Here is a 23,187-nt window from a genome sequence, read left to right as displayed (position 1 = left end):
AGGTTGCACCGTCCCAATGAACGACAAACAGGAGCCACAGTGGCCAATCTACATTCCCACATTGCGCGAAGTTCCCAACTGTCCTTTTGCCGAGATCGGCTCGGAACGGACGGTTTCGAAGAAACCTCGGTCCACAGCAATGGAGAGCGAGAACCTTGTTGTTCCTGACGTTCGAGACCGGAGGGATCCGCAATGCTTAACCAGACTTGGCTTAAACTTGGCTATGGCTTGGCGGCTATGACCACAAGGGTTAGAGCTTGGCGGGAACTTGAAGTGGTTTCTTTCTCGTGGTTCGATCATCGTGTGACAAGGCTCGCAGCTCCACACGATAGTAAAAATTCATGAAGCAGCTCGAGGATGGGGATGGAGGGCTGCATCGAAGATGATACTCAAACAGGCAATCATGAACACATTGCATAGCTCACTAGACTTAGGTACCTTAGGTAGGTAGACACAACATGTTATTGGACGAGTAAGACCAAGCAATTTGAGCAGCAGAATATCACGCCCGCAGATGAAATCCAAACCTCGCTCCCGAGTTCCGTAGCCGGACACGGAATGGAAGCGCGATTTATTGAAAAGTTCATTCATCAACAGGGATCGTATCTGATGGAACCTGGGCAAAGGCAGGCCGAGATCAGCCGATTGCCCTGGTTGGTATGACAATTCCCCCCACTACAACACGCAGATCGAACCCGAGCGCACAGCACGGGTTGCAGTTGTGTGACATAGGTACGTTGTTATCTGATGGAATTTATCGGCAGATCAGATAATCACTTGCGTGCTCCCCCTCGCTGCCCTTCACCCCCAGCCCTCCCTCTCCTGGTCTAATAAGGCACCCAGCCAAAAAGGTATCGAAAATCAACTAGAGAGAGAGGCCGGAAGAGAATCGAGAAAAAAAAAAAAAGGAAAAATGCCCGACGTCTTCTCCGTCCCAATCTTCCTCGTCACCTTCCGCGAGGCCCTCGAGACAGTGATCATCGTCTCGGTCCTCCTCGCCTTCCTCAAGCAGACCCTCAACAACAACGACAACGACAGCGACAGGGCCCTGCACAAGCGGCTCGTGCGGCAGGTATGGCTGGGCACCTTGCTCGGCCTGGTGGTGTGCCTGGTGATCGCGGCGGCGCTGATCGCCGTCTTCTACACGGCCGGCGCCAACAAGTGGGACGCCTCGGAGATGCAGTTCGAGGGCGCCTTCTCGCTGGTCGCGTCGCTGATCATCAGCGTCGTGGGCGCCGCCCTGCTGCGCATCGGTAAGATGCAGGACAAGTGGCGCGCCAAGCTCGCCGGTGTCATGGACAAGCAGCAGCAGCAGCAGCTTGACAAGACCGGTACTGGTACTGGTGCGACGGCGACGACGATGACGATGACGACCAGGTGGGGTGCGCTCAAGCGGTGGATGGAGCGGTATGCCATGTTCGCGCTGCCGTTTGTGACCGTGCTGAGGGAGGGCATCGAGGCGGTGGTGTTCATTGCCGGCGTGACCTTCACGGCGCCGGCCACGGCGGTGCCGCTGCCGGTTGTGGTGGGCATTGCCGCCGGGGCTGCCGTCGGGTATTTGTTGTACAAGTGAGTGGAAACAACACAAAAAAAAAATAAACTCGCTTGGAACTCTCCAGCTAAGGGGGTGGGGGGTTCCCGTTATTGACTAAAATTAAACTAACTACGTGCCGCTCAGGGGAGGATCCACGTCCAAGTTGCAGCTCTTCCTGGTCATCTCGACGTGTCTCCTGTACCTGGTTGCCGCCGGACTCTTCTCGCGCGCCGTGTGGTCGTTTGAGGCCAAGGACTGGCAAGACATCGTGGGAAGTGACGCCGCCGAGCTGGGAGAGGGTCCCGGCTCGTATGACGTCGACAGGTCGGTGTGGCATGTCAATGTAAGCTACCTACCTACCGTATCCTTTCGAGTTCCCACCTCCCTGAGACACAGAGCTGACGACATTATACAGTGCTGCAGTCCAAACTACAACGGCGGTGGCGGCTGGGGCTTCTTCAATGCCATCTTCGGGTGGCAGAACTCGGCCACCTACGGCTCGGTCATCTCGTACAACGTGTACTGGATTTGCGTGATGGCTTCGTTCTTCGTCATGAGATACCGCGAGGTGAAGGGCCACTGGCCGTTGATGAAAGCCAAGAGCGCTCCGCTTGCGGCCGACGCAGGATCGGAGGAGGAGAGTAGTGAGAAGCCTGCGAGTCGAGGCGCGGGTGACAACAAAGCTGTCTCAAGAGACGAGGTAACTGTGCTGGGGGTTTAGCATAGGGTACGCAATGTGATTGGGGCAAGCCAGGGATACACGCCCTCTAGATAGGGCTTGACCACGTCTCTTGAATCTACTTATGAGCATCGCATTCATAAGCTAGTCTCACTGCACGGAACAGAGTCGAGGTAGGACTTCTCGGTGGTGATGGCTGCCCGGTGTATCGACCGAGGTCCGTGATATCAAGGCTTCCGCTATGACGGACCTTGTTTTCTCATTTCTGTGTTGGTCTGTGTGTTCACCTAATCCACCAACCTGCCGGGCCATCTTCCAAACTCGGCACCCCTCGACTCATCCCGATCCTCGGGTGTCCAATCCCACCGATCAGCCGTGAACAGCGCCTTTGCCGCATTATCCAACCCCATGGCCCCCTCGTAGCGCAGACGCTGCTCGGCGGCCATGGACCGCGTGAACCGAAACACTCTCGGCTCGGCCCTCTCATCTGCTTCCTCCTGTGGGCACCAGGCCGTCGCCCTCCGATCCCTGCTCCACGCCCGCCTCGAGATGAACACGACGCTGGACGACAACATGGCCTGGATGTACTCGACGATCGGCAGGATGCGCGTGCGCAGGCCGCAGTTTGTGTGGTTCTTGTCGATCTGGTAGCTGGGACACTGCTTCAGCGCGGCGAGGATCTGGCCGATGTCGACGGTGGCGTAGTCTCGGCGGGTGGCGTCCGGCGACAGGGACGAGAAGTCGGCGAGGAAAAGCAGGTCGCGGCTGGCGAGGAACTTGACCATCTCGCCCAGCTGGTACGAGTCGCAGCTGGCGCTGGAGTCGTAGCCGAGCTTGCACTGCCGCGTGCGCGACGTGTAGAGCTGGAGGAAGTGCCGCTGCACCGAGGCGATGGTGTTGAGGATGCATTCGCGGCGGTAGTGTAGTTCTCCTTGGGTTTTTGATGGTCAACACATGAAATGGGGGGTTGGCTTCCCGGGAGGGGGGGGGGGGAGGGTTGGCTCTCACTCTCGAGATCGTCAGGAAGATCCCACCACGCAGCAGCATCGACGTTACCATCTTCTTCCTCGTCGAAGGATGCGCTCCACCTCCTCGAGCCGTACATTATGAGTTCACGGGTCGTGACTTGCATCTTCAGGGGCTGGTCGAGCAGCCATGACACCAGGATCTTCTGCCGCAGGGTCTCTTCCGCCGCCTTAGCGAGGGCTGGCCCGTCCCGCGACGCGGAAGTCCGTGTGACCGGCCAATTGAACTTCAAGACCTGCGACTTGGACACAGTCGCCGTGCAGTCGAACCGGTCAGAGAGGACAGCCAGCACAGCAAGATATTGCATCGTTACGGTTCCCGAAGCAGCAGGCGGCCTTTTATGCAGGATCCTCAGCATGTCTTCAAACACGGCATGTTGGCCGGCTGACCGCGTTGCCTCGTCGTCCTCGTGGATTTTCACCACAGGGAGTTCCGCGGCATCCGCCTCTGACGGGTTCACATTTCTCAGAGACAGCTGCTGGAAACCGGTCTCTATCGCCCTGGCCTCGGCGAACCTGGTATCATTAAGCAGGTTGTCAAAGTATTTCGAGCTCTGCTTCAGAACGGCGAGCTTGGCCCTGTATCCTACACGATGCCTCGCTTCGGGAGCCGGTGGAGGTGCAGGCTTCTGTCCCGGTCTGGGCCTGGCCGCCTTTCTAGCTGCCTTCAGGGTTTCTCTGGACGCTTCGAAGGTCACATCGAGCACGATGTCCCCGTCCGGCACAATCTCAACGATCTGAAGATCCCCTTTGGTGGCCGAATCTGTCGGGTCGCCATCTTGACCTTCCGCCGTGTCGCCCATTACTTGAAATGGCCGTCATGCAAACTTGGGCACCATGTACGGTGGGACGGAGCAGGAGAGAAATACACCGAAGAAAGTAGAAACTATCTCTGAAGAGATTCCTGGTCTGTTTCCAGGACCTAGGTGGAAAATCGACTTGGATCCAAGCAAGATCTGTGAGATCGGAGCAGATCTCATGGGGTGAGATCCAAGGCCTCCGACGTCCGTTAGGTTTAGGGAGGCAGCAAAGGAGTCGAATGCCAAGCCATGGATTGATAACTTTACCCACAATTCCACACAATGACGTTGGCCGACTGGCAGCGCCCCACCAAACTTCGGCGGGGGATTTTCTTGGGATGAAAGCGAGAGTGAAAAGGATGTACACATCTCACCCTCAACATGAATGTGGAACTTTTAGTTGGTGTATCAGCCCCTGGATAGTGTACTGATCCTCCAGAACATGGAATTGAACTCAGAAATAACTGAATTAATAGAACGGTTGTTTTGGTTATGTCCTTTGGCCCCTGACTGCCAAGCATCGGCCCCTGCTAGGCGCTAGTATTGACCCTGTCCACCAATCGCTGCAACGCCGCATTTCTGGAAAAGGCCGAGAAGCAGCCAACATTTGTCCTCACACTCCTCAGCCCCGACACCCAGTTCAGCCCTACCTGATAGTTTCCTTCCGGCGAGCCACCCGGTCGTGTCATGGCTGTACGACCCGACACCTCACCTGATCGATCTTTGCTTGGATAGTGCGGCTTGCATTGGCTGGTTGCCCCAGAATGCCATCAGTCCGTCGTCGGCCGCTGGGACACGCCCGAACTCGCGCGATTCGCAGGCCGCCAGCAACCCTTCTAGATGCCTTCATGGGCTATGTCGCTACGTTCCTTCACCTTCACGGACAAGGCTGCAACAGTGGGGTCGCCATGTTACCAAGCGTTCTACGAGTCGCCGGGATCCGGCGCCCGCTCCGAGCTCCGGCGCGGACAACGGCCGCCGTGACCCTCCATGATGCGACGCATTTTCATAGCGGCTACTATGGACAGCAACTAGGCAGCCGATTCATCCGGCGTGGATTTAATACCTACTTTGTAACGCACCTCCCTTCGTCCTCGATGCATCCCGACTCCCGGTCGTTGGCCGGCCCCGGTCACAAGCTTCCGCGTTCCGCCTCAACACCCCACACTCCGGATCCCGGCTCCCGCCCGGCCGTGGCCCCCCCAGACATGCCCAGCCGCGACCTGACCGTCGTCCGTATACCTCTGCGAAGCGCGAAACACCACTTCGGCGTCTCCGTTTCCCGCGGGCAGCGCAAGTACAACGAGGATACGAACCAGGCCGGGACAATACACATGCCTGCCTTCGCAAAGCGCGTCCCCATAAGTCTGGTGCGCAACCAGGCAGCGAGGACGGCAGCAGCGGGCGAGGGCACCAACGCCGCCAGCGCGCTAGGGGATCCTCAGATCTTCTACTTTGGCGTATTCGACGGACATGGCGGCAGCGAGTGCAGCGAGTTCCTCCGAGACGAGCTTCACGGGTACATCGAGGAGGCTGCAGCCGAGTTTGGACTGAAGAGCAGTCTGAAAAGGGATCCTGGCGCCCCCGACTCAACCAAAGACCCCGACAGTGGGGCCGGGGGCCTGGCGGCGGAGACGAGGCAACAACAACAACAACACCAAGAGACTCTGCCGGATACCATCAAGGCTACCAAGCTGCAATCTGAACTCCTAGCCGAGTACAAGCGCACGATAGGCGGCTACTTCCGACGCTTCCAACCCAACTACTTCAGCGTCCCGGTAGCCGCCTCCACACGCGAACCATCCTCCTCCTCCTCCTCCTCCTCCTCCATTCACGGCTCTTCCCTTCAACAACAGCGAGTAAGCCTCGAAGCAGTGCTCACCTACGCCTTCCTCCGCGCCGATCTCGACTTCGTCACGGCCCAAGCCCGCAAACCGGACCCGGACGACCCTTACGTCTCCGACTTCCCACTCAACAAGGACGAGATCCTTGGCAGCCCGCACCTGCCGCCCTCGGGACACGGCATCGGCGGGCCGGCCCGCTTCAAGGGCGGCTCGACCGCCTCGGTGGCGCTGATCTCCACGCCAACGCCGTCCCCCTTCTGGCACCCGTCCGCCCACTCGACGCTGGTGGTCGCCCACGTGGGCGACACGCGCATCCTGCTCTGCGAGACGGCCACGGGCCTGCCCGTGCCGCTCACGTCGGACCACCGGCCCTCGTCGCCGACCGAGTCGCGCCGGCTGCGCAAGTACATCACCGACTCGCTGGTGACGGACTCGTTCGGCGAGGAGCGCTTCCAGGGGCTCGCCAACAGCCGCGCGTTCGGCGATATGCTCAGCAAGCGCATTGGCGTGTCGGCCGAGCCGGACATCACGCGCGTCGAGATCCGCCCGGCCGAGTTCGCCTTCCTGGTGTTAGTCAGCGACGGCGTCAGCGGCACGCTCAGCGACCGGGAGATTGTGGATGTTATTAAAGAGGCGAGCACCCCGGAGGAAGGCGCCAGGAAGGTTGTCGAGTATGCGACCGAGGTGAGCGGGGACGGGGATAATGCGACGTGTCTTGTTGTCAGGCTCGGCGGGTGGGAGAGGAGGAGTGAAGGTGGTGTGGGCAGTTTGGGCACGCGCGAGATGCGCGAGATGAGGAGGGCTGAGGCTTGCGATCCGCGGCGGCGGGGCAGGTAGAGTACCTGATCTGAGGTACTAGTATTCAACCATCCTTGGCCTTGGCCTTTTTCCCCTTCATTCCTTCTCTCTTTCTGTCGTTTCTTTCCTTTCCACTACTCTTTTACTATCTGACTTCTACGTTTATTCAACCCTTCATTTCCTACTGTTTCTACATTTTTTATTTTCTTTTAACAACGGCATCGTGGGGTCTGGGTTCCTCAGCAGTTTCTGCATAGCATGGCATGGCATGGCATGGAAAAAGGGCATATATGGGAGAAGCAGTCAGTCAGTATAGGTAGCTATATAAGCATTTTGTGTGACGGTGGAGGTTTATCGGGCAAAAAGCAACAAAGATGGGGGTAACCCTCATGGCATGGAGAAACGGCGTTTTTTTTTGTTTGGGGTGGGGTCCGGCGATGGGATGGGATGAGTTTAGACTACTACCACTATCTAGATTCCTCGATCTGTGTGTTTACTGTTTATAGTGAGCTTTTCGCAAAAAAAAAAAAAAAAAAAAAAAAAAAAAAAAAAAAAAAAAAAAAAGAAAGAAAGAAAGAAAAGCCGGCGAGATAGACGCCAACGCAACGAGACAACGACGGGGTGTCCCATCTTAGACCCGGTCTGAAATGATAACAAAGTAAATCAGGATATCACAACATGATCATTTCATTAGAGACCCCTTTTTGGCTCAGTTCAATACCACCTCCCACGTCGTTCTGCCATGTTCTTAATACGGCGGATACTGGCCCCACGAAGGCGGCTGTCCGTGAGGCGGATACGGCGACGGCTGGGGCGGCGGCGCACCATATCCGCCTCCTCCTCCTCCTCCACCGTAAGGGGGCTGGTGGTGTCCCGGACCCGGGCCCTGGTAATACCCTCCCTGATGCGACGGCGGGCCGGGCGGCGGATGTTGTCCGTACGGACCCTGGTGCTGGTACCCATACCCTGAGTGAGGTTGAGGTTGAAGAGGAGGCGGCGGTGTAGGGTGGCCGTAGCTCCCCGCATACCCGCTGCCGCCAGAGGAATCAGGCCGTCCGTGAGGTGCGCCGGCGCCGTAGTAGCCCGCTGCCTGGCCGTGCGTGGGCGGTGGTGGCGGCGCATGATAGTGGCTGCCGCTGGCGCTCTCGCGGTTCTGCGTCTGGATCTGCGACCAGAGCGAGCCGGCGGGCTTGCCGTGGCCGCCGTCGCCGTGGCCGCATCCGCCTGCACCACCACCGCCGCCGCCAAGGCCGCGCGAGCTTTGGCCGCTGGGGAGGATGTGGTTCTTGTGGTTCCGGACGGACTCGGACGAGAGGAGGTGGTTGAGCTGGTGGCGGTGGGGCGTCTCCTGCGTCCACTTGCGCACCGTCTCGAACATGTCGCGCTGGATCTGGATGTGCTCGTTGCGGGCGGCCGGGTGGTGGAAGGCTCGGAGCACGTCGTTGACGACCTCGTCGACGGGGACGCCAGGGTTCTCCCAGGCGTAGACGACGCGGCTTTCATCCGGGGGAGGTTAGGGGTCAGGGGTCAGAAGTAGGAGCAGGGATGGGAAGGGAAGGGAGCGAAGCTTACGGAACGACATATTCCAGGATGGTAGCGGCCACGCGGCCGGCGCACGAGTTGAGGATGTTGGTGAAGTGGTCTTTGGACAGCATCGAGTGGGTCGGGTTGTCGCAGCGCGGGTTGGTCCACGGCTCCAGCTGCTGTTGAGCGCTCGTCTCGATCAGGCCGGAGGAGCCTTCCTTCAGCACCTGCGACACCTGGTTGATGATGGGGCGGATAAAGGGCGCGAGCAGTCCCAGAATGAAAGCCGTCAGCGTCTCGCTAATGCGCTCCAGCAGACTCTCGAGGCCGGGGATCTTGGAGATCATATTGTTGATGGACCGGACAATCTTGTCGCGGAATTCGAGGATCGGGTAGATCTGCCCTGCGACCTTGACCGGATCGAAGTTGGCGCTCATGCCAGGGACGACGTTGGCGTTGGCGGCGCGTACATCGCTGTGGGCAGAGCGGGCGTTTTCCTGCTCCTGAGCCTCTGACATGGCCTTTAGGTTTCTAGCCTGAGAGGCGTAGCCATCGCCGACACCAGGGAGCTTGGAGATCATGGAAATAAAGTCGCCGCCGCCAGAGCCAAAGTTCAAGCCAAAGATGCCGCGTTGGCCATCGCCGCTGGCTCTGTTCAGTTGCTCGGCGTTCAGGAGGGCAACATTCATCTCATCGACCTCGGATTGAGTGAAATGGTCGTTGGCCTCGCTGTGGTTGGGTTAGCGGGGGATTCCGTAACGGAGTATGAGGAGAAGAGATGCCTACCCGAGAACAGAGTGCAAGAAATCGACCGCTCCAAACGTCCCTGCATGCTATCAGCGCCGCCCTGATACGACAGATCTCACAGCTGTTCTCCGTACCAGTAACCAGAGGATAGACGGTCCTGCCATTCAAGTGGATCTGGGTAGCACTGCCGCAGTGAGGAAAGACGTTGTGGTAGCCCATCTCAATGAGGGCAAGCTCGCAGTAGTTGCTGTGAGCGGGGAAGTCCTGCCAGATTTATCAGAAACAGGTCATGCCGTTCCCTGGTATGAACCGACGCACCTCCATGCAGTGGAGGGCCTGACCCAGGCACCGCAGAGCTTCACATAGATCAGCCTCTTTGCCCGCCGCGCCATGCGAGCCGCTGGTGTAGAGCCGGCCATAGTGGATGCTGCGGGTGAAGCTATAGCGCAAGTAGCCGGCGCTGGTGGCCCAGCCGCCGTGCTCGTTGGCGATGTAGTTCTTCATGCCAGTCCGCGGGTCGATCTCGAGTTCCCTGGGATCCACGGGAGGGCGCAGGCGGGGATCATACTTGCGGGCATCCTGGTTGTCGGCATAGCCAAGCGGGTTGTCGATGTGCTCCTCCGGTCGGTAGACGCCCAAGCGCTCGTCGGTCACCTCAAATTCCTCGGTTGCGTAGCCGTGGGCCATGAAGGACAGGACCCAGACCTGGAACCGTCAGTGTGGGGGGTAGAGTATGTGAGCACACGAACAACATACGATGATTCTAATGGTGGCTGCATTGATTCCCTTCAAGCTACCGACATCGACCGCCTGCGAGTAGTCTCGCAACCAGTTGCCAAAGTAGACGCGCGAGACCATCAGCGTCGTCCATTTCTTCCCATGCAGGAAGGCGAGGGTCTTGAGCACGTCCTCGATGTCTGCATCACAGCCTGTCAGTCATGCTCATGCATGGGACTTAAAATGTAACCCTCACGCACCTCCATGTCTCCAGTTGTGGCCCTCAACCTGGGCGATTGAGGGAATGTTGCCAGCACCGAACGCGGCAGCTTTTCCCGGAAGAACGACAAGAAGCAGAGCGAGGACCAGGAGCGTACTGCTCCAGCCCATCCTGAGCCCTGCCATGCCGTTGATGGTGGGAGATGTGTTGGCTATATCAGCAATGAAATCCAGCAGTCTTGAACTTCTGTCAGTATTCAAGTCCTCCGCACTTGGATACGGGTACACGCACACACAGATTACGTTGGTGCGTAAATTTGACCTGCTAGATGATGATGACACGGCAACAAGAGTTTAGAGTTGAAGAGAGATGAGTAAACTTTGGCGGCCTCCGTAAGCTCAGCAAGCTGAAGTTGAACTTGTGTGGTGGATGCCAAGAAGGCGATGCCTTTACGTCAGTGGAATTCACGGTGTAAGCGGCACATTGCACTCTCAAGGCATCATTACAACTGCCATCGTTTATGATATAGTAGCCTCTTCATAGGCTGCATTGAGATTGTGTGAAGGCTTTCACGCAAGACAAACTACCAATTACCTACCTAACATAGCCTTCCGTTTTACGATCCCCTATGTCACGAGAGGAGTTGACAACTTTCCCACTGGGCAGCATTGAAAAAAAAATGCCCGGATGAGGAGGGGCACTGCAAGACCCCGCCATCGGCTGGCCGAGCGCTCGTTGGGCGAATACCTAGCTTGGCGCCAAGAGCGTTGTCCTCGTTTGCCGTAATGGAAAAGCAATTTCATGCATCAGCTGGTAAAACAATAATGGAACGTTTCAAGTTCGGGCAGTGGTAAGGTACCTTACCTAAGGTAGTAAATACGATACGTGGTTAAGGTACATAGATGGTCTTCGATCCGGAAGGTCCGAAAGAGGTCTCAGAGCCCTACAATACTCGTCGTCACTTCCTCCAAGTAAGGTATTATGGGTGTACTTCTGCAGCCCTAGAACAGACTATCCGAGCCTTCCTTTGCCTACCTAGGTAAGCTTCGGATTCGCTCCTTTCCGAAGGCTTCAGATCGGGTGATTTTTACATGCTTTCCGTGAAAGCTTGGCGGTTCTTACGGCCATGTCCAGTGCGTAACGCCACTGTGGTCCGATGGCAGGAACGCGCATCCGAATCTGTTCGCGCCTGTGATTCGCGGGACCCCTGAATCTTGAACAAAATCTCATCCGCCTAGTCCGCAGCGGTCAATAGAAGTTTTGCGATGTCCTGGGTGTTCCTCTCCCTTTCATGATCTCTCCATAGCTCTCGTCGCTCTCTGAACCTGCCTTCTTACGCTTCGGTCTCGCCCTTCAGTGCCAGAGCGTTATCTATCTATCGCCGTTCTGCTTCTAAGCAGCCGCAAAGATGCCCGGCCGGACGTTGCCCACATTCACGCTCGCCGAGGTCGAGTCGCACAACTCGAGGAAGTCCTGTTTCGTCACAGTAGGCAACAATGTCTACGACGTGACGGACTTCGTTGACTCCCACCCCGGCGGCGCCGACCTGGTGCTCGACTACGCGGGCAAGGACATCACCGACATTCTCAAGGACGAGGCGTCGCATGCGCACTCCGAGGCGGCCTACGAGGTCCTTGACGATTCACTGGTTGGCTTCCTTGCCTCTGCGAACGGAACGACAAAGTCGGCGAGCGGCAATGGGTTGGCCAATGGCGCGAATGGCACCAACGTGCACCCGAGGACGGGCATGTCCTGTGAGGAGGACCTGACCAAGGACACCGACATCGCCTCCGACTACAAGACGCACAAGTTCCTTGACCTCAGCCGGCCGCTGTTCCCGCAAGTCTGGAATGGCGGCTTCTCCAAGGAGTTCTACCTGGACCAGGTCCACAGGCCACGCCACTACAGGGGCGGGGCGTCGGCTCCTCTCTTTGGCAACTTCCTCGAGCCTCTCACCAAGACGCCGTGGTGGGTTATCCCGCTGGTCTGGGTCCCCCCTGTCTGCTACGGTCTCTACCTCGCCAGCAAGGGGTTCAGCAATCCGGCTGGAGAGGTCGCCTGCTTTGTGGCTGGCTTGTGTCTGTGGACCTTGATTGAGTACATCATGCATCGGTTCTTGTTCCACCTTGATTAGTGAGTGCTTCTTGCTTTCTGCACCTTGTGTGGCTTCCTGCTGACACATGTTAGCTACCTTCCCGATAACCGCGTGGGCATCACCTTACATTTCACTCTACACGGCATCCACCATTACCTCCCCATGGACAAGTACCGTCTTGTCATGCCGCCCACACTGTTCCTTGCGCTGGCGACGCCTTTCTGGAAGCTGGCCCACACCATCTTCTTCTGGAACTGGCACATTGCAACGGCTGTCTATTGCGGCGGTGTCTTCGGCTACATCTGCTACGACCTGACGCACTACTTCCTGCACCACCAGAACCTGCCATTGTGGTGGAAGCAGCTGAAGAAGCTCCACCTCGAGCACCACTTCCTCGACTACGAGAACGGCTTTGGTGTCACCAGCCCCTTCTGGGATTACGTGTTCGGCACCGAACTCGGGCCGGCGACGAAGAAGAAGATCTAGGCGACTGCATGACGAGTTAATGACTGGGTTGAGGGACATATATCTTGTAATGAGGCCGGCGAGGCAAGGTACATAGCAGGCATCTGCCGGCTGCCCTTCATAATAAGGGTGGTGCAGGTGGGTGGTCTTGCAGCTTTTTCATGTGGCCTTGCAGCAGCGGGTGTTTTCGGCCGCCAAACTACAACTGAGTTTTGAGTGAGGCATGTGATGGATGCCATGGATTTAATTCTCTCAAAACGGCTTCTCCATGTGGTACTGTGTTGGAAATACCCTAATACTAGTAATTCACTGGGTTTGTGGCAATTGTCAAAGAAAGATATCAAAGATATTATCAACAAGCCTTTCCTCCTGCGCTTCAGTCTTGGGGTCCTTCATATTCACATATCGAAGCTGTCCTGTGTAAGCACTGCTACAGACGTGTTCAGTCTGTATTCACACGGTGCACCGAAGCCTAAAATGCCAAGCCACCACGTGATCCTTCAGTTATAGCAAAGAACTTCTCGAGCCACAATTTACCATTTCCCAACCTTCAAAGTTGATCCCTCTCGTCAGGCTATTTCGCCGCCCCCCGACATCGTAAACATCGCGGCTTTTCCACGTTTGCAATCTGCATCTCAGCTGTAACCCAGTAAAATCGACATCAACGCGCCGCTGCGCTTGATTCAAAAATGTCAGGCTTAGACGTGGAGGCCCTCCTTGATTCGACTGCGTCCTCCAAGGAGCAGGGCAGCAAGGCAACCGCTAATGGCGACTCGCCCCAGAACGGAAGCCGCAGCGAGTATGATCGCGACCGCGAACGTCGGGACCGCGAACGCGACCGAGACCGTGGCCGGGATCGCAGCCGTGACCGGAGTCGTGAGCGCCGCCGGGATCGCAGCGGCGGCCGGCACCGCACCTCGTCGCCGAGCGGAAGAGACACGCCCAGAAGTGAGGCCGGAAGCCACAAGAGTAGGCGGCGGAGCCGGAGCCGTGATTCTGGCCGACACTCACGTCGTCATAGACCCGACGGAGACTATTACCGCGGCAGTGGCAGTGGCCGTGGGCGTGGCGGCCGTTCGCGCTCCCGCTCGCCCACGCGGCACTATCGACCCCCTGGTGACGACCGCCGTGACCGCGACGATCGCAGCTATCGGCGCCGCGATGATGAGCGCCGTGGCAGTGCCGGCAGAAACAGCACGCCCCGAGAGCCGTCGCCTCCCCCGGATGAGCGTGACCGCCGGACCGTCTTTGTCCAGCAGCTGGCCGCTCGCCTCCGTACTCGCGAGCTGAAGGAGTTCTTCGAGAAGGCCGGCCCCGTTGCCGAAGCCCAGATCGTGAAGGATCGTGTTAGCAACCGATCTAAAGGGTGCGTTCACTCCGTTGATTTCTTTCCTCCTTGGTGATGGCGCGACGAAGGCTAACAGATTTTTTTTGCAGTGTCGGCTACGTCGAGTTCAAAAATGAAGAATCCGTTGCGGCCGCCCTCCAGCTCACTGGTCAGAAACTATTAGGTATTCCGGTTATCGTTCAGCCTACCGAGGCGGAGAAGAATCGTCAAGCACGAAACACAGAGTCGTCGGGCCACCCGAATTCCATCCCGTTCCACCGACTATATGTCGGGAACATCCACTTTAGTATCACGGAGACCGATCTACAGCATGTTTTTGAGCCCTTTGGTGAGCTCGAATTCGTCCAGCTGCAGAAAGATGATAACGGTCGGAGCCGAGGCTACGGGTTTGTCCAGTATGTTTCACTCTTTGATTCATTCCCCCTCCTCCCCCCCCCCCCCCCCCCTTCTCTTTCCACCAACTGTTTACTAACCCCCCGCATAGGTTCCGCGATGCTACTCAGGCACGTGAGGCTCTTGAGAAGATGAACGGGTTTGACCTCGCCGGTCGTCCGATCCGCGTTGGTCTTGGAAACGATAAGTTTACCCCAGAGTCAACTGCGAACCTTTTACGGGGATTCCAAGGCCAAAACCAACAGGGATCCGCATTCTCCGGCGCCGGGGGCAGAGGCCCCCAGGCTTCCAACTTCGACCGGGCCGGTGGCCGAGACAACGACAAGGGTACCGGTGCCAGTGCGTTAGATGACACCGATGTCGCTGGTGTGAACTTTAACAATTACAGCCGTGACGCTCTCATGCGGAAGCTGGCAAGAACTGACGAGCCAACCAACGGCCAACCTGAGCGACAGATTCTCAAGCCCAAGACCGAGGCGCCGAAGCCACTGCCTGTCAATGTCAGCATGGCAAGTCGTTGTGTGGTCCTGCACAACATGTTCGACCCTGCCGAGTGCGTACCTCCCTTTTTCAAACTCCCACTCAGTTGAAGAGAGTTATACTGACGCGGCAACAGACAAGAGGGCGAGGACTGGGCCAAGGAGCTCGAAGAAGAAGTTCGACAAGAGGCCGAGGAGAAATACGGCCACGTCGTCCACATCGCTCTTGACGCCAATTCCGCGGGTGACATATACCTCAAGTTTGACAAGGTTCAGGGCGGAGAGAACGCCATCAAGGGCTTGAACGGCCGCTATTTCGATGGGCGGATGATCACAGCTGCTCCGGTTGTGGACGCGGTCTACAGCAGTTTGTTCTCTCGCACCAAGGCCATCTGAGACACTAATCACGGCACCCTGTTGTCTGCATAGGAATCCCGCACAGTGAGCCATCCGTCTCTACTGCGCTTGTGCAGCGGGATTCTAACATGCCATCAGGCTACCGTATCGCCGCACAAGGCGATGGCTGTCCGCGCTCTAGCCCTAGTCTCGACATTGACTAGGTACTCATTTGTTGGATTATCTTTCCCCGATTCTAGGAGTCGATGGCTTTATGCCTTTCGCCAGCATCATTCGCTATTCCACCGTCCGCTATTCCACCAACCCTCCCGGCTTCCTAAGACAGTGGGAAAACCCCTGATTTACGGTCATAGACTCGACCTGCCTTGCTTCTCGATTTGATCTCCTGTTGGCTGATCAACCCCTGGCAAGAGCGGATCACTGAAGCCTCCCGCATGGCGTTGGCGTTGTTGCAGTTGCTGATTTTTGTACCTAGGCAGAACCAGGCTCGCATAGGTGGGGGATGCGATCCGCCCGCAGAGAGCAGCGTTCCTTAAGACTTTGGCCCGTTGCTCCATTCAGGTAGTCTGCTTATGAGAATAAACCTTCAGGCTTTTTTATGCATGACATCTGCCCGCACTTCCATGTCTGCGGTGCTCTAAGTCGCTTCACTGCTGACACTGAATGATATAGATGCTGTGACTCCAAGTCTGCGGACCTGTTGTGCCTGCTTTTCTCCACCAGGTATCTTAGCAAAAAGGGGAGGCTTGGGTGAATCCTGGAAGCCTCTCCGTTGGAAGGTGCAACGTACACCTGGGGTAGGTATAAAAGGCAAAAAGTCTGGCCAACCGGCCGGGCTCTGGACTTCTGAACTCTCACATCCCACAACCACCAGTCCACAAACTCAAGCACATTTCACCCCTTTCTCTTCACTCCTTAGCTATGCTACTACAGTGGGCAACACCGAAACAAAGGTTCCCCAGCACTAACCATAGTCATAGGTTCTCAAGCGGGTTCATTTGAGCTTCTGTTGCCCCCTTACCGCTTCGAGACGCCCTCCCCCTGACGTGATGCATCCTCCTTCTGTTACAATGCCTGCCTCCAACATCACCAACATCACAACACAACTATCCTCCATAACATCGAGGCTCCTTTCCCTGACTTGGTACGTCCTCATTCTTTGTTACAACGCCGGCCTCCAACATCATGGCACGACTGTTCTCCATATTATTGAGACTCTTTCCCCTGACTTGGTGCGTCCTCGTTCTTACAATGCCAACGTCTTGACACGACTGTCCGAGAAATACCGACATCCTAATCGTTGCTAACCGGGGCTTCATTGCACAGGGCCGAGCAAGCGTTGTTGTCGTCGGGTCCCATGCCGTCGTCCTACCAGTATTCGGCAGACGCCATCGGCCGGCAGCTGAAGCGTTGACGAAGAGCAAGTGCATCTGAGCTACTCCTGCCTGTTTGCGTCCTGCATCCAAACTCAGCCCCCCGGGGCGTTCCGAGTTCTCTCGATTTCGTCTGACCTGCCCGGTACTAGTACGTGCCACGGTGCCGAGCCCAGCCCCTTTCACCGTGGTCAGACCATCAGCCCATCTTGAGGATGCATATGCTCACCTATATGTAGGTCAGGACTCAGGTGTGCTCCTTGGTCCTTGCTCCGTCCCGGACGCGCACCTCCTCCCGGCAAACGCCTGCGGAGCTAGAACTTCCCCTCCGCATCCCACAATCACAGCTCTGATCCGGACCGTGACCCAATACCACACCACACCACCAACCGGACTACGGGCGCGTGCCGGAAGGCGGCTACTTCACGGACAGCACCATGTCGCATGCAAACCCAACAATTCCGAGAACGCCGGCGTTCAGTGTGTCCTCGCAGCCCTCGAATTCTCCCGGAGCGGTCTCCGGGGCTCCGGAACGGTGCCCAACAGACGGCTGGCTGTATGCTGTGCTGACTTCCCACTTCCGGCGACGGGCAAAGTGGGTGTCCGGCTGGGAGGACCCACTTGCTTTGGCCCTCTTTTCTCTCCCAGGTCAGCTTCAACGTCCTTCCAGAGGCTCCTCATTAAGGAGTCACACGCCGGGGAGCACTCCGGGAACCTTGCGTCGTCTCTTGTTCAACCAATACCTTCTGTTCTTGAACCAACATCTTCCTCTCTTCTTCAACCAACACTGGGTACGGCAGCCGGTCTGCACCCGTGCCAACTTCAAGTTCCTTCTCCCCCGGGGCTTTCCGAGGATCCTCCTTTCTTTCCTTCTTCAGCCAACACGGGGTACGACAGCCGGTCGTTACCCCGTTATTTCTTCCAAGTTCCAACCCGGAGGGACTTGTTAACCAAGGCTGCTCCCATGTCAACCAACTTTAAGTTCCATTTTCCACAGGCTCCGTGCCAGCTCGGTGAGAACCTTCCTTTCTTTTTCTTCCTTACATTGTTGTTCTCTGCCTGCTCTGTCGCCCTTGTTCCTGAGCAGTGCTCTCACCCACGTGAGGCGCATGCATAGTTCTTCCCAACTCAACATCGGGCCGTCTTTTCCGTCCGATGCAAGTCCGGGACCGCGGTCCGATCTTCACGCGGGGAACCGGTTCCTCGACCTGCATCCCCGGGCCCTCGTGACATGGTCTGATCTTCCACAACACCTACGGAACTCTTCCGGAACTGCACTAAACCTTATTCCGACGACGCGTGATGCCTTTTTAGCACATCAGACCGCCATCTTAGTTATGCGGATGGCAGTGCCGGGACCGTGATCCGTTCCACCCGGGGAACACCATCCCCGGATCCCCGGATATAGACCCGCTTATACGGACCCGCGTTATACGATCTAATCTTCCGGAACTGCAATAAACCTTGATTCGACGACGCGTGATTCCTTTTCACATTCCAGACTACTATCCTATCAGGTCTGTGTTATACGAGGACAGTGCCAGGACGGCGATCTGACCTCCCAGGGAACTGTTCCGGATCACGGATCCCTAGTCCCGAATCTCTGGACCTGGACCTGCTTATCCGGGCCTGCGTTACACGATCAGATCTTCCGGAAGTGCACCAAACCTTAATCCGACGACGTGTGATGCTTCTCGGCATCAGACCACCGTCTTATATATAAAGTCCGGTTCACGGAGATAATACCCGGACCACCATCTGATCTCTACCCGGGGAACCGAGATCCTGGATCCCCTTCCCCGGACCCGGGTGACGTGGTCTCATCTTCCGGAACCCTTCCGGAACCGCACTAAACCTTATTCCGACGACGCGTGATGCCTCTCGACATCAGATCGACGATCTTATTGGATCTGTGTTCCAGACGATGGGGGCCGGGACCAGGATCTGATCTACGATTCGGCCCGGGCGATGTGGCTAGCGGGATTCTCTCGATGCGTCCCAGTGGGGGCCATCTCTGCTCCCCCTATAAAGGGCTCTCCCTCCAGCCTTGTTCTCCATCTTCCTTCGTTCTTCCACTTCCTTCACTCTTCCATTTCCTTCGTTGTTCAACCTCCTTCGTTGTTCATCTTCTGTTACCTCGCTTTCATGTTGACAAAGCAGGGGCGTGACCTTCATACTAACTCCTAGCTTAGCGCAGGGCTACTCTCCAGCCAGGATATCCTCTCAGCTGTCGACATGGTTAGGGGGGATGAGCAGCTTTGTCCGGGCGCCCTCCTTTGGCGGGGATTGCTCTCATTCTGCTCTGGCCGGGGGGGGGGGGTTGGGTTAGTGCGCCGGCGATTTTCCTTGATGGCTGCCCCTTCACTGAAGGTGAACGGGCAGCGACATGTTCATCCGCAGACCTCGCTGCCGCGGTGGCTTGTCTCACAAAGGCTTTGGTGGTTCGCCCGGCGAGCTTGCTTGCCTCCCCCCCCAGGCCTTTGTCGACCTCATGTGTGTGCCTCTTTCTTTACCTCGGCACGGCGCGGGGCCGCCATAGCCGGCAAGAAAGCCCTTTTTCGATGACCATCCTCTCGCCCTTAGCTTGATGATCGAGCTCGTTCCCCGGCCAGTGTCTCCGAGGGTGAGGGATGTCGCCCCAGTGGGCGGCCCTCTTTGCCGAGACGTAGCTCTCAGGATTAGGGTCGATCTCCTAGGCTAGGCCTTTGGGATGGTGATGTGGTATTGGGGCATGAAAGGTCTGTTGGTCTCTTTCCCCCTGTCGTCTCCTATTTCTGTGTGAATGCTCAGTATCAGTTAGCTTCCTTGTCATTAATGACAGCACATCCAGGGCTTGACTGACGATATCAGCAGGTCGAAGACATGCCCGCCAGCACCTCTGAGGTACGTTCCGTGAAGGACTTTATGTGTCCGTTCGTCCACGAACCGCCGGCCGGACATTCGTTCTTCCCGCGCCGCTTAGATGGCGGCTCACGCCCATGGATCCCCATGGCTCGAGCGGTTTCATCCGATATCAGACGGTTCGGCGAGTCAGGTTTCGGTGTTGTGGATGCCATGAGGCTTGCTTGGACCGCGTTGACACACAGACACAGCGCCCGGGCCCAGCCTCACCTCCTCTTAAGCCGCGTATCGCCACGGTCAGGGACGCGTCTAGGCTCTCTTGCACATTCATCCCACAACGAGCAGTCGGTCTCTCCCAGCCGCGTATTGGTCTTCATCGGTACCCCGGGAAGTCCGAGTGCCTTCCTCCCACCACGGTTCACTGGCTAAAGCTCGGCTATTCTACGACCGACTCTCACGGGGCTTCCCTCCTCAAGAATATTTCTTCCAGGATTCACTTTGCAGTCCTCGCCTGGAAACCTTCTTCTTCTCTGGACCTCTTATCTGCGCCTCGAGAACCATTCCCCCAATCGTTTCCCAGCAGCTACCGGTTGTTCATCTTGTTCATCGGTCTTCTGCTACTTATTCTCTGACCACGTCACTCTTTGAGGACTTTCTCTTCAGCCCATTCACCGAGCGGTTCGCGCGTATCGGCATTGTGCTCCTTCTTTGGATAGCGTTGGCCCTTGAAAACTTCCCTCCGAGGACTTACTGACTTCCCTCACTTCTCTGAACCAACATCTTCTCCCATTTCTTCAGCAGTTCAGAGCAGCACGACTTGGTCCCATCGGGAGCTCGACGGCTGCATCGCTAAGGTATTTCTCCTTACTGCAGAGACTATGGGCAATTGACATACTGATATTCTATCACAGCACTTCTCTTATCTCCCCCCGGCCTGTTGCAAAGACCGCGGCCTAAGTAAGTAAAGCCCTCCACAAGACAGGAACGAGCCTCACGTGTTGCTAACAACGGCAGCAGAAACCAGCACGTTCTGTCTTACGCGCGGACACTTCTCATCCAGAAAATTCGGGCCGCATCCGCCCGCCTCAGAACCCAACTTCCCTCACTCAGCAGACCAAGTCGGCCGGCCGTCTGCCGTTCTGTGTGCGCGTCCCGTTCGCGTCTCTGCACCCCTTGGCCGACCCTCACATCACCGGCCATCATCATCATGTCGGGAGCTCCTCGTGGTTCGGCGCCCCCTGCTGGCGGTCGTGGCGGTCGCGGTGGTCCCCGCGGTGGCACGGGCGCCCCTCGGGCGGGCGAGGGGCGCTCGTTGCGTCCAGAGGATGTGCGTGGGTTCCCCCCTGGTGGCGTTGCCCCGCCGCCGCCGGCCCTAACGCTGGCGGCGTACCCGGGCCCCGGGATTGGTCCCCCGCGTGGCCCGGCCATGGCGTTCGGGTACCCCCCGCCGCCGCAGCCCCTGCCCTATGGCCCGCCCCCGGCTGGGGTGTTTCCCGGCGCGCCCTTCGCCGGTTCCCCCTTCCCGCCTGCCCCGACGCCCTCCTTCCTCCCTGGGTCAACCACCCAGGCGTTCATGGAGGCGGCGCAGGGGGTCCGCCTGGACCCCCTGGAGCCCGGGATCCATGCGGCGCAAAAGGTAAATTTATCTTCCTCCCCCAACTTTGTTCTGTTTTATCACAAACTTCTCAATCTTGCTTCTATTACCGACTTTTGTTCGCTTTTATTATCACCCAGCTTCGTTTTCTTTTCTTCTTATGATCACCCATCCAAGATTTCCCTTCTATGATCACCCACTCATGATTCCTTTCTATGACCCAGTTTCGTTCGTTCTCCCCATCACCTCCATCATGATTTTCACATAAAAACATCTTTCATTGTGTGCTGACTGATAAAACTCAGACGCACCGCGAGCAGATCCAGAAGGGCCAGGCGCGGATGTGGGGGCTGCGCTGCGGCCTCTACCGGCAGCCGGCGCTGTCGCGAGACTTTTTAGTCTCGTTCGACTACGACATGACCGAGTTGGTGAGGAGCTCGGTCAAGCTGAGCGAGGCCAACGAGAGCCTCGCCCGCGACTTCAGGGCGCTGGAGTCGGCGGTGAACAACGTGCTCCCCGGCACCGCCAGTGCCGAGGGCAAGATCCAGAGCCTGCAGGCCGAGCTGCAGAACTGGAAGCAGCGGTGCGAGCGGTCCGAGAAGGCCATGTCCAGCGTGGTGAGGCGCAGTGACGAGGACCGGAAGACCATCCAGGTACGTCCCGGACAGTCGCAGATCGTCGACTGAACGAGCTGCGAGCAGCTAAGCTAACCGTCGATTGACCACAGTCCCTGCGTGAGCAGCTTCGTGAGACAGAGGCGCAGCTGCGCGAGGCCGAGGAGGCCAAGAAAGTACGTGGACCGACCCTTCTTCTGGTGGCGTCGGGCCCTTGGGGGATTGCAGCACTAACAATCAAATCGAAATGGCAGATCCTGCAGGAGCAGGTTAGCAATAAGCGGTACCTCTGGATGCAGATTCACACTGCGCCAGAGGAGCGCGCCGCCCTGCTGGAGGAACTCCGCCGCCCTCCGACCGGACCGATGGCTGGGCGACGTGCGGCCACCACTACTACTACTACCAGCGCGACCAGTGCCGCCGCCGCGCGGCCCGTCGCCGCCGAACGTCCGGGACACACGCGCCCGAAGACTGCGCAGCCCGCCGCCGCCGAACGTCCGGGCAACAACCGTCCGAAGACCGCGCAGCCGCCGAGTAACGCAATGCCTGCCAGCTACTGGAACTACGGCCCCCCCTGGTTTCGTGGCGGATACGTGCAGCACTACGGGCCGCCGCCATTTTTCCCTCTCCCCGCTAATAACCCGCCGCTGCAGCGCAAGAAGTCGGTCGCGGACACGTCCGGCTCGTCCCTCGACCTGCATCCCGGCGACAGGTTCAATACAGATGGGAAAGGCAGTCCCAAGGAGCGGAAGAGAGACACCCCCCGCGCCGTCTTGTCCGACCCGGAGACAGTGAAGTGGGCGGACGAATTTAACACGCTCTTCTCGATGATCCGCGGCTTCTGCGTGCAGTACTTCCAGCAGCTGCCCCCTGTCGAGGGAGACCTTAAGGCCCGCCTCCAAAAGCAGACGGACGGCTACCTCTGGGGGTTCATCTCGAACCTCGCGGCCCACGACCAGGAAGCGAGCCGTGGCAAGTACGTCCTGCGGCTGCTGAATTCCCCCGGGGCCCGCACCTACTTCCTGCAGCGCCTCATCTTCCAGTACGTGTTCACAGCGATGATGAGCGTGCAAGCGTGGGCCGACTATTCCACCGACTGTGGTGACAAGCTGCGGGCGACGGAGCGCGAGTTGGACGCCATAGACGGTGAGTAAAACAAAACGCATTCCCCCCTAATATCGTGCGTGCTTGTCAACTGACTAGTCATCTTTCCCCCGCCATATAGCGTCCAAGCCGCACGAGAGGCAGGCTCTCATTGAGCGACGCGCAAAGCTGATTCGGGAGATTGTCGAAAGCCCGGAAGCAACCAAATACCGATCCAACAAAATCACACAGCATGCGAGCCGACTCAAGGATATCCTTGCAGTCTTTCTCCCCAGCGACATGGACTCCAAAGCGGCCAAGGACGGCGTGGTCTACGACATCTCAGTGATTGCCAGCACCGCCTGGGACGTCTCGGCCAAGGTCCTCCAGGCGCCCATCACCTTCGTGTTCACATTTAACGACGTCAACTCGCTGTTTATGACCGAGATGCACGAGGCGCTGGACTGTTCCACCGACCCTCGCCAGCTGCAGGCCGAGAAGTGCCGCGTTAAGCTGTGCGTGACGCCCGCCATCACCCTGCGGAAGGATCAGGGCTCGACGATCCATGCCAAGAATATCCTCAAGGCTTCGGTTCTCGTTATGAAATACTAGGGGTCCCCCCGCCCCCCCCCCCCTTCTCTCTCTCTCTCTTTCTCC

General features: G+C 57.7%; 8 protein-coding genes across 8 annotated transcripts; 5 read left to right on the top strand and 3 right to left on the bottom strand.

Moving 5' to 3' along the window:
- Window positions 1–473: 473 nt before the first annotated feature.
- Window positions 474–2,378, top strand: B0T15DRAFT_226959 (iron permease FTR1/Fip1/EfeU). Its single transcript, XM_062862893.1, has 3 exons — window positions 474–1,569; window positions 1,679–1,877; window positions 1,950–2,378. Exons 1-3 carry the CDS (start codon window positions 914–916, stop codon window positions 2,253–2,255), a joined length of 1,161 nt encoding a protein of 386 aa, XP_062719805.1. The 5' UTR covers window positions 474–913; the 3' UTR covers window positions 2,256–2,378.
- On the bottom strand, window positions 2,378–4,171 carry B0T15DRAFT_227230 (uncharacterized protein). Its single transcript, XM_062862896.1, has 2 exons — window positions 3,222–4,171; window positions 2,378–3,144 (listed from the first exon to the last, which is right to left on the bottom strand). The coding sequence occupies exons 1-2, from the start codon at window positions 4,039–4,041 to the stop codon at window positions 2,501–2,503; spliced, it is 1,464 nt and encodes a 487-aa protein (XP_062719804.1). The 5' UTR covers window positions 4,042–4,171; the 3' UTR covers window positions 2,378–2,500.
- Window positions 4,172–4,680, bottom strand: B0T15DRAFT_227229 (uncharacterized protein). The gene has a single exon (XM_062862895.1). The coding sequence runs from the start codon at window positions 4,557–4,559 to the stop codon at window positions 4,302–4,304; it is 258 nt and encodes an 85-aa protein (XP_062719803.1). The 5' UTR covers window positions 4,560–4,680; the 3' UTR covers window positions 4,172–4,301.
- Window positions 4,681–4,886: 206 nt separating this feature from the next.
- On the top strand, window positions 4,887–6,719 carry B0T15DRAFT_485801 (phosphatase 2C-like domain-containing protein; the record flags this gene model as incomplete). The annotated part of the gene is made up of 1 exon (XM_062866312.1): window positions 4,887–6,719. One exon carries the CDS (start codon window positions 4,887–4,889, stop codon window positions 6,717–6,719), a length of 1,833 nt encoding a protein of 610 aa, XP_062719802.1.
- A 502-nt stretch (window positions 6,720–7,221) lies between these two features.
- On the bottom strand, window positions 7,222–10,311 carry B0T15DRAFT_568055 (heterokaryon incompatibility Het-C). Its single transcript, XM_062870744.1, has 7 exons — window positions 9,929–10,311; window positions 9,708–9,868; window positions 9,270–9,656; window positions 9,086–9,215; window positions 8,991–9,030; window positions 8,253–8,933; window positions 7,222–8,176 (listed from the first exon to the last, which is right to left on the bottom strand). Exons 1-7 carry the CDS (start codon window positions 10,071–10,073, stop codon window positions 7,429–7,431), a joined length of 2,292 nt encoding a protein of 763 aa, XP_062719801.1. The 5' UTR covers window positions 10,074–10,311; the 3' UTR covers window positions 7,222–7,428.
- Window positions 10,312–11,207: 896 nt separating this feature from the next.
- B0T15DRAFT_226911 (uncharacterized protein) lies at window positions 11,208–12,573 on the top strand. Its single transcript, XM_062862892.1, has 2 exons — window positions 11,208–12,021; window positions 12,076–12,573. Exons 1-2 carry the CDS (start codon window positions 11,297–11,299, stop codon window positions 12,467–12,469), a joined length of 1,119 nt encoding a protein of 372 aa, XP_062719800.1. The 5' UTR covers window positions 11,208–11,296; the 3' UTR covers window positions 12,470–12,573.
- A 564-nt stretch (window positions 12,574–13,137) lies between these two features.
- On the top strand, window positions 13,138–15,064 carry B0T15DRAFT_512223 (uncharacterized protein; the record flags this gene model as incomplete). The annotated part of the gene is made up of 4 exons (XM_062867962.1): window positions 13,138–13,814; window positions 13,886–14,191; window positions 14,281–14,742; window positions 14,806–15,064. 4 exons carry the CDS (start codon window positions 13,138–13,140, stop codon window positions 15,062–15,064), a joined length of 1,704 nt encoding a protein of 567 aa, XP_062719799.1.
- Window positions 15,065–20,665: 5,601 nt separating this feature from the next.
- On the top strand, window positions 20,666–23,142 carry B0T15DRAFT_399437 (uncharacterized protein; the record flags this gene model as incomplete). Its single annotated transcript, XM_062865008.1, has 5 exons — window positions 20,666–20,875; window positions 21,139–21,486; window positions 21,573–21,623; window positions 21,702–22,593; window positions 22,673–23,142. The coding sequence occupies 5 exons, from the start codon at window positions 20,666–20,668 to the stop codon at window positions 23,140–23,142; spliced, it is 1,971 nt and encodes a 656-aa protein (XP_062719798.1).
- Window positions 23,143–23,187: the final 45 nt, after the last annotated feature.

Source organism: Chaetomium strumarium (assembly GCF_033439665.1).
Source record: "Chaetomium strumarium strain CBS 333.67 chromosome Unknown B0T15scaffold_5, whole genome shotgun sequence".
Classification (NCBI taxonomy): domain Eukaryota; kingdom Fungi; phylum Ascomycota; class Sordariomycetes; order Sordariales; family Chaetomiaceae; genus Chaetomium; species Chaetomium strumarium.
Note: the sequence above shows the minus strand (reverse complement) of the source record. Positions and strands in the feature narration are given on the sequence as shown.

What these genes read in the sequence shown, in the direction of transcription:
- B0T15DRAFT_226959 (XM_062862893.1), top strand. Translation starts at nt 914, where the DNA reads ATGCCCGACGTCTTCTCCGTCCCAATCTTCCTCGTCACCTTCCGCGAG. An exon ending in GTCGGGTATTTGTTGTACAA is followed by an intron (nt 1,570 to 1,678) that starts GTGAGTGGAAAC and finishes CGTGCCGCTCAG; the next exon opens with GGGAGGATCCACGTCCAAGT. An exon ending in GGTCGGTGTGGCATGTCAAT is followed by an intron (nt 1,878 to 1,949) that starts GTAAGCTACCTA and finishes GACATTATACAG; the next exon opens with TGCTGCAGTCCAAACTACAA.
- B0T15DRAFT_227230 (XM_062862896.1), bottom strand. Translation starts at nt 4,041, where the DNA reads ATGGGCGACACGGCGGAAGGTCAAGATGGCGACCCGACAGATTCGGCC. An exon ending in TCTTCCTGACGATCTCGAGA is followed by an intron (nt 3,145 to 3,221) that starts GTGAGAGCCAAC and finishes CAAAAACCCAAG; the next exon opens with GAGAACTACACTACCGCCGC.
- B0T15DRAFT_227229 (XM_062862895.1), bottom strand. Translation starts at nt 4,559, where the DNA reads ATGCTTGGCAGTCAGGGGCCAAAGGACATAACCAAAACAACCGTTCTA.
- B0T15DRAFT_568055 (XM_062870744.1), bottom strand. Translation starts at nt 10,073, where the DNA reads ATGGCAGGGCTCAGGATGGGCTGGAGCAGTACGCTCCTGGTCCTCGCT. An exon ending in CCACAACTGGAGACATGGAG is followed by an intron (nt 9,869 to 9,928) that starts GTGCGTGAGGGT and finishes GCTGTGATGCAG; the next exon opens with ACATCGAGGACGTGCTCAAG. An exon ending in ATCCTGGAATATGTCGTTCC is followed by an intron (nt 8,177 to 8,252) that starts GTAAGCTTCGCT and finishes CCCGGATGAAAG; the next exon opens with CCGCGTCGTCTACGCCTGGG.
- B0T15DRAFT_226911 (XM_062862892.1), top strand. Translation starts at nt 11,297, where the DNA reads ATGCCCGGCCGGACGTTGCCCACATTCACGCTCGCCGAGGTCGAGTCG. An exon ending in TTCTTGTTCCACCTTGATTA is followed by an intron (nt 12,022 to 12,075) that starts GTGAGTGCTTCT and finishes GACACATGTTAG; the next exon opens with CTACCTTCCCGATAACCGCG.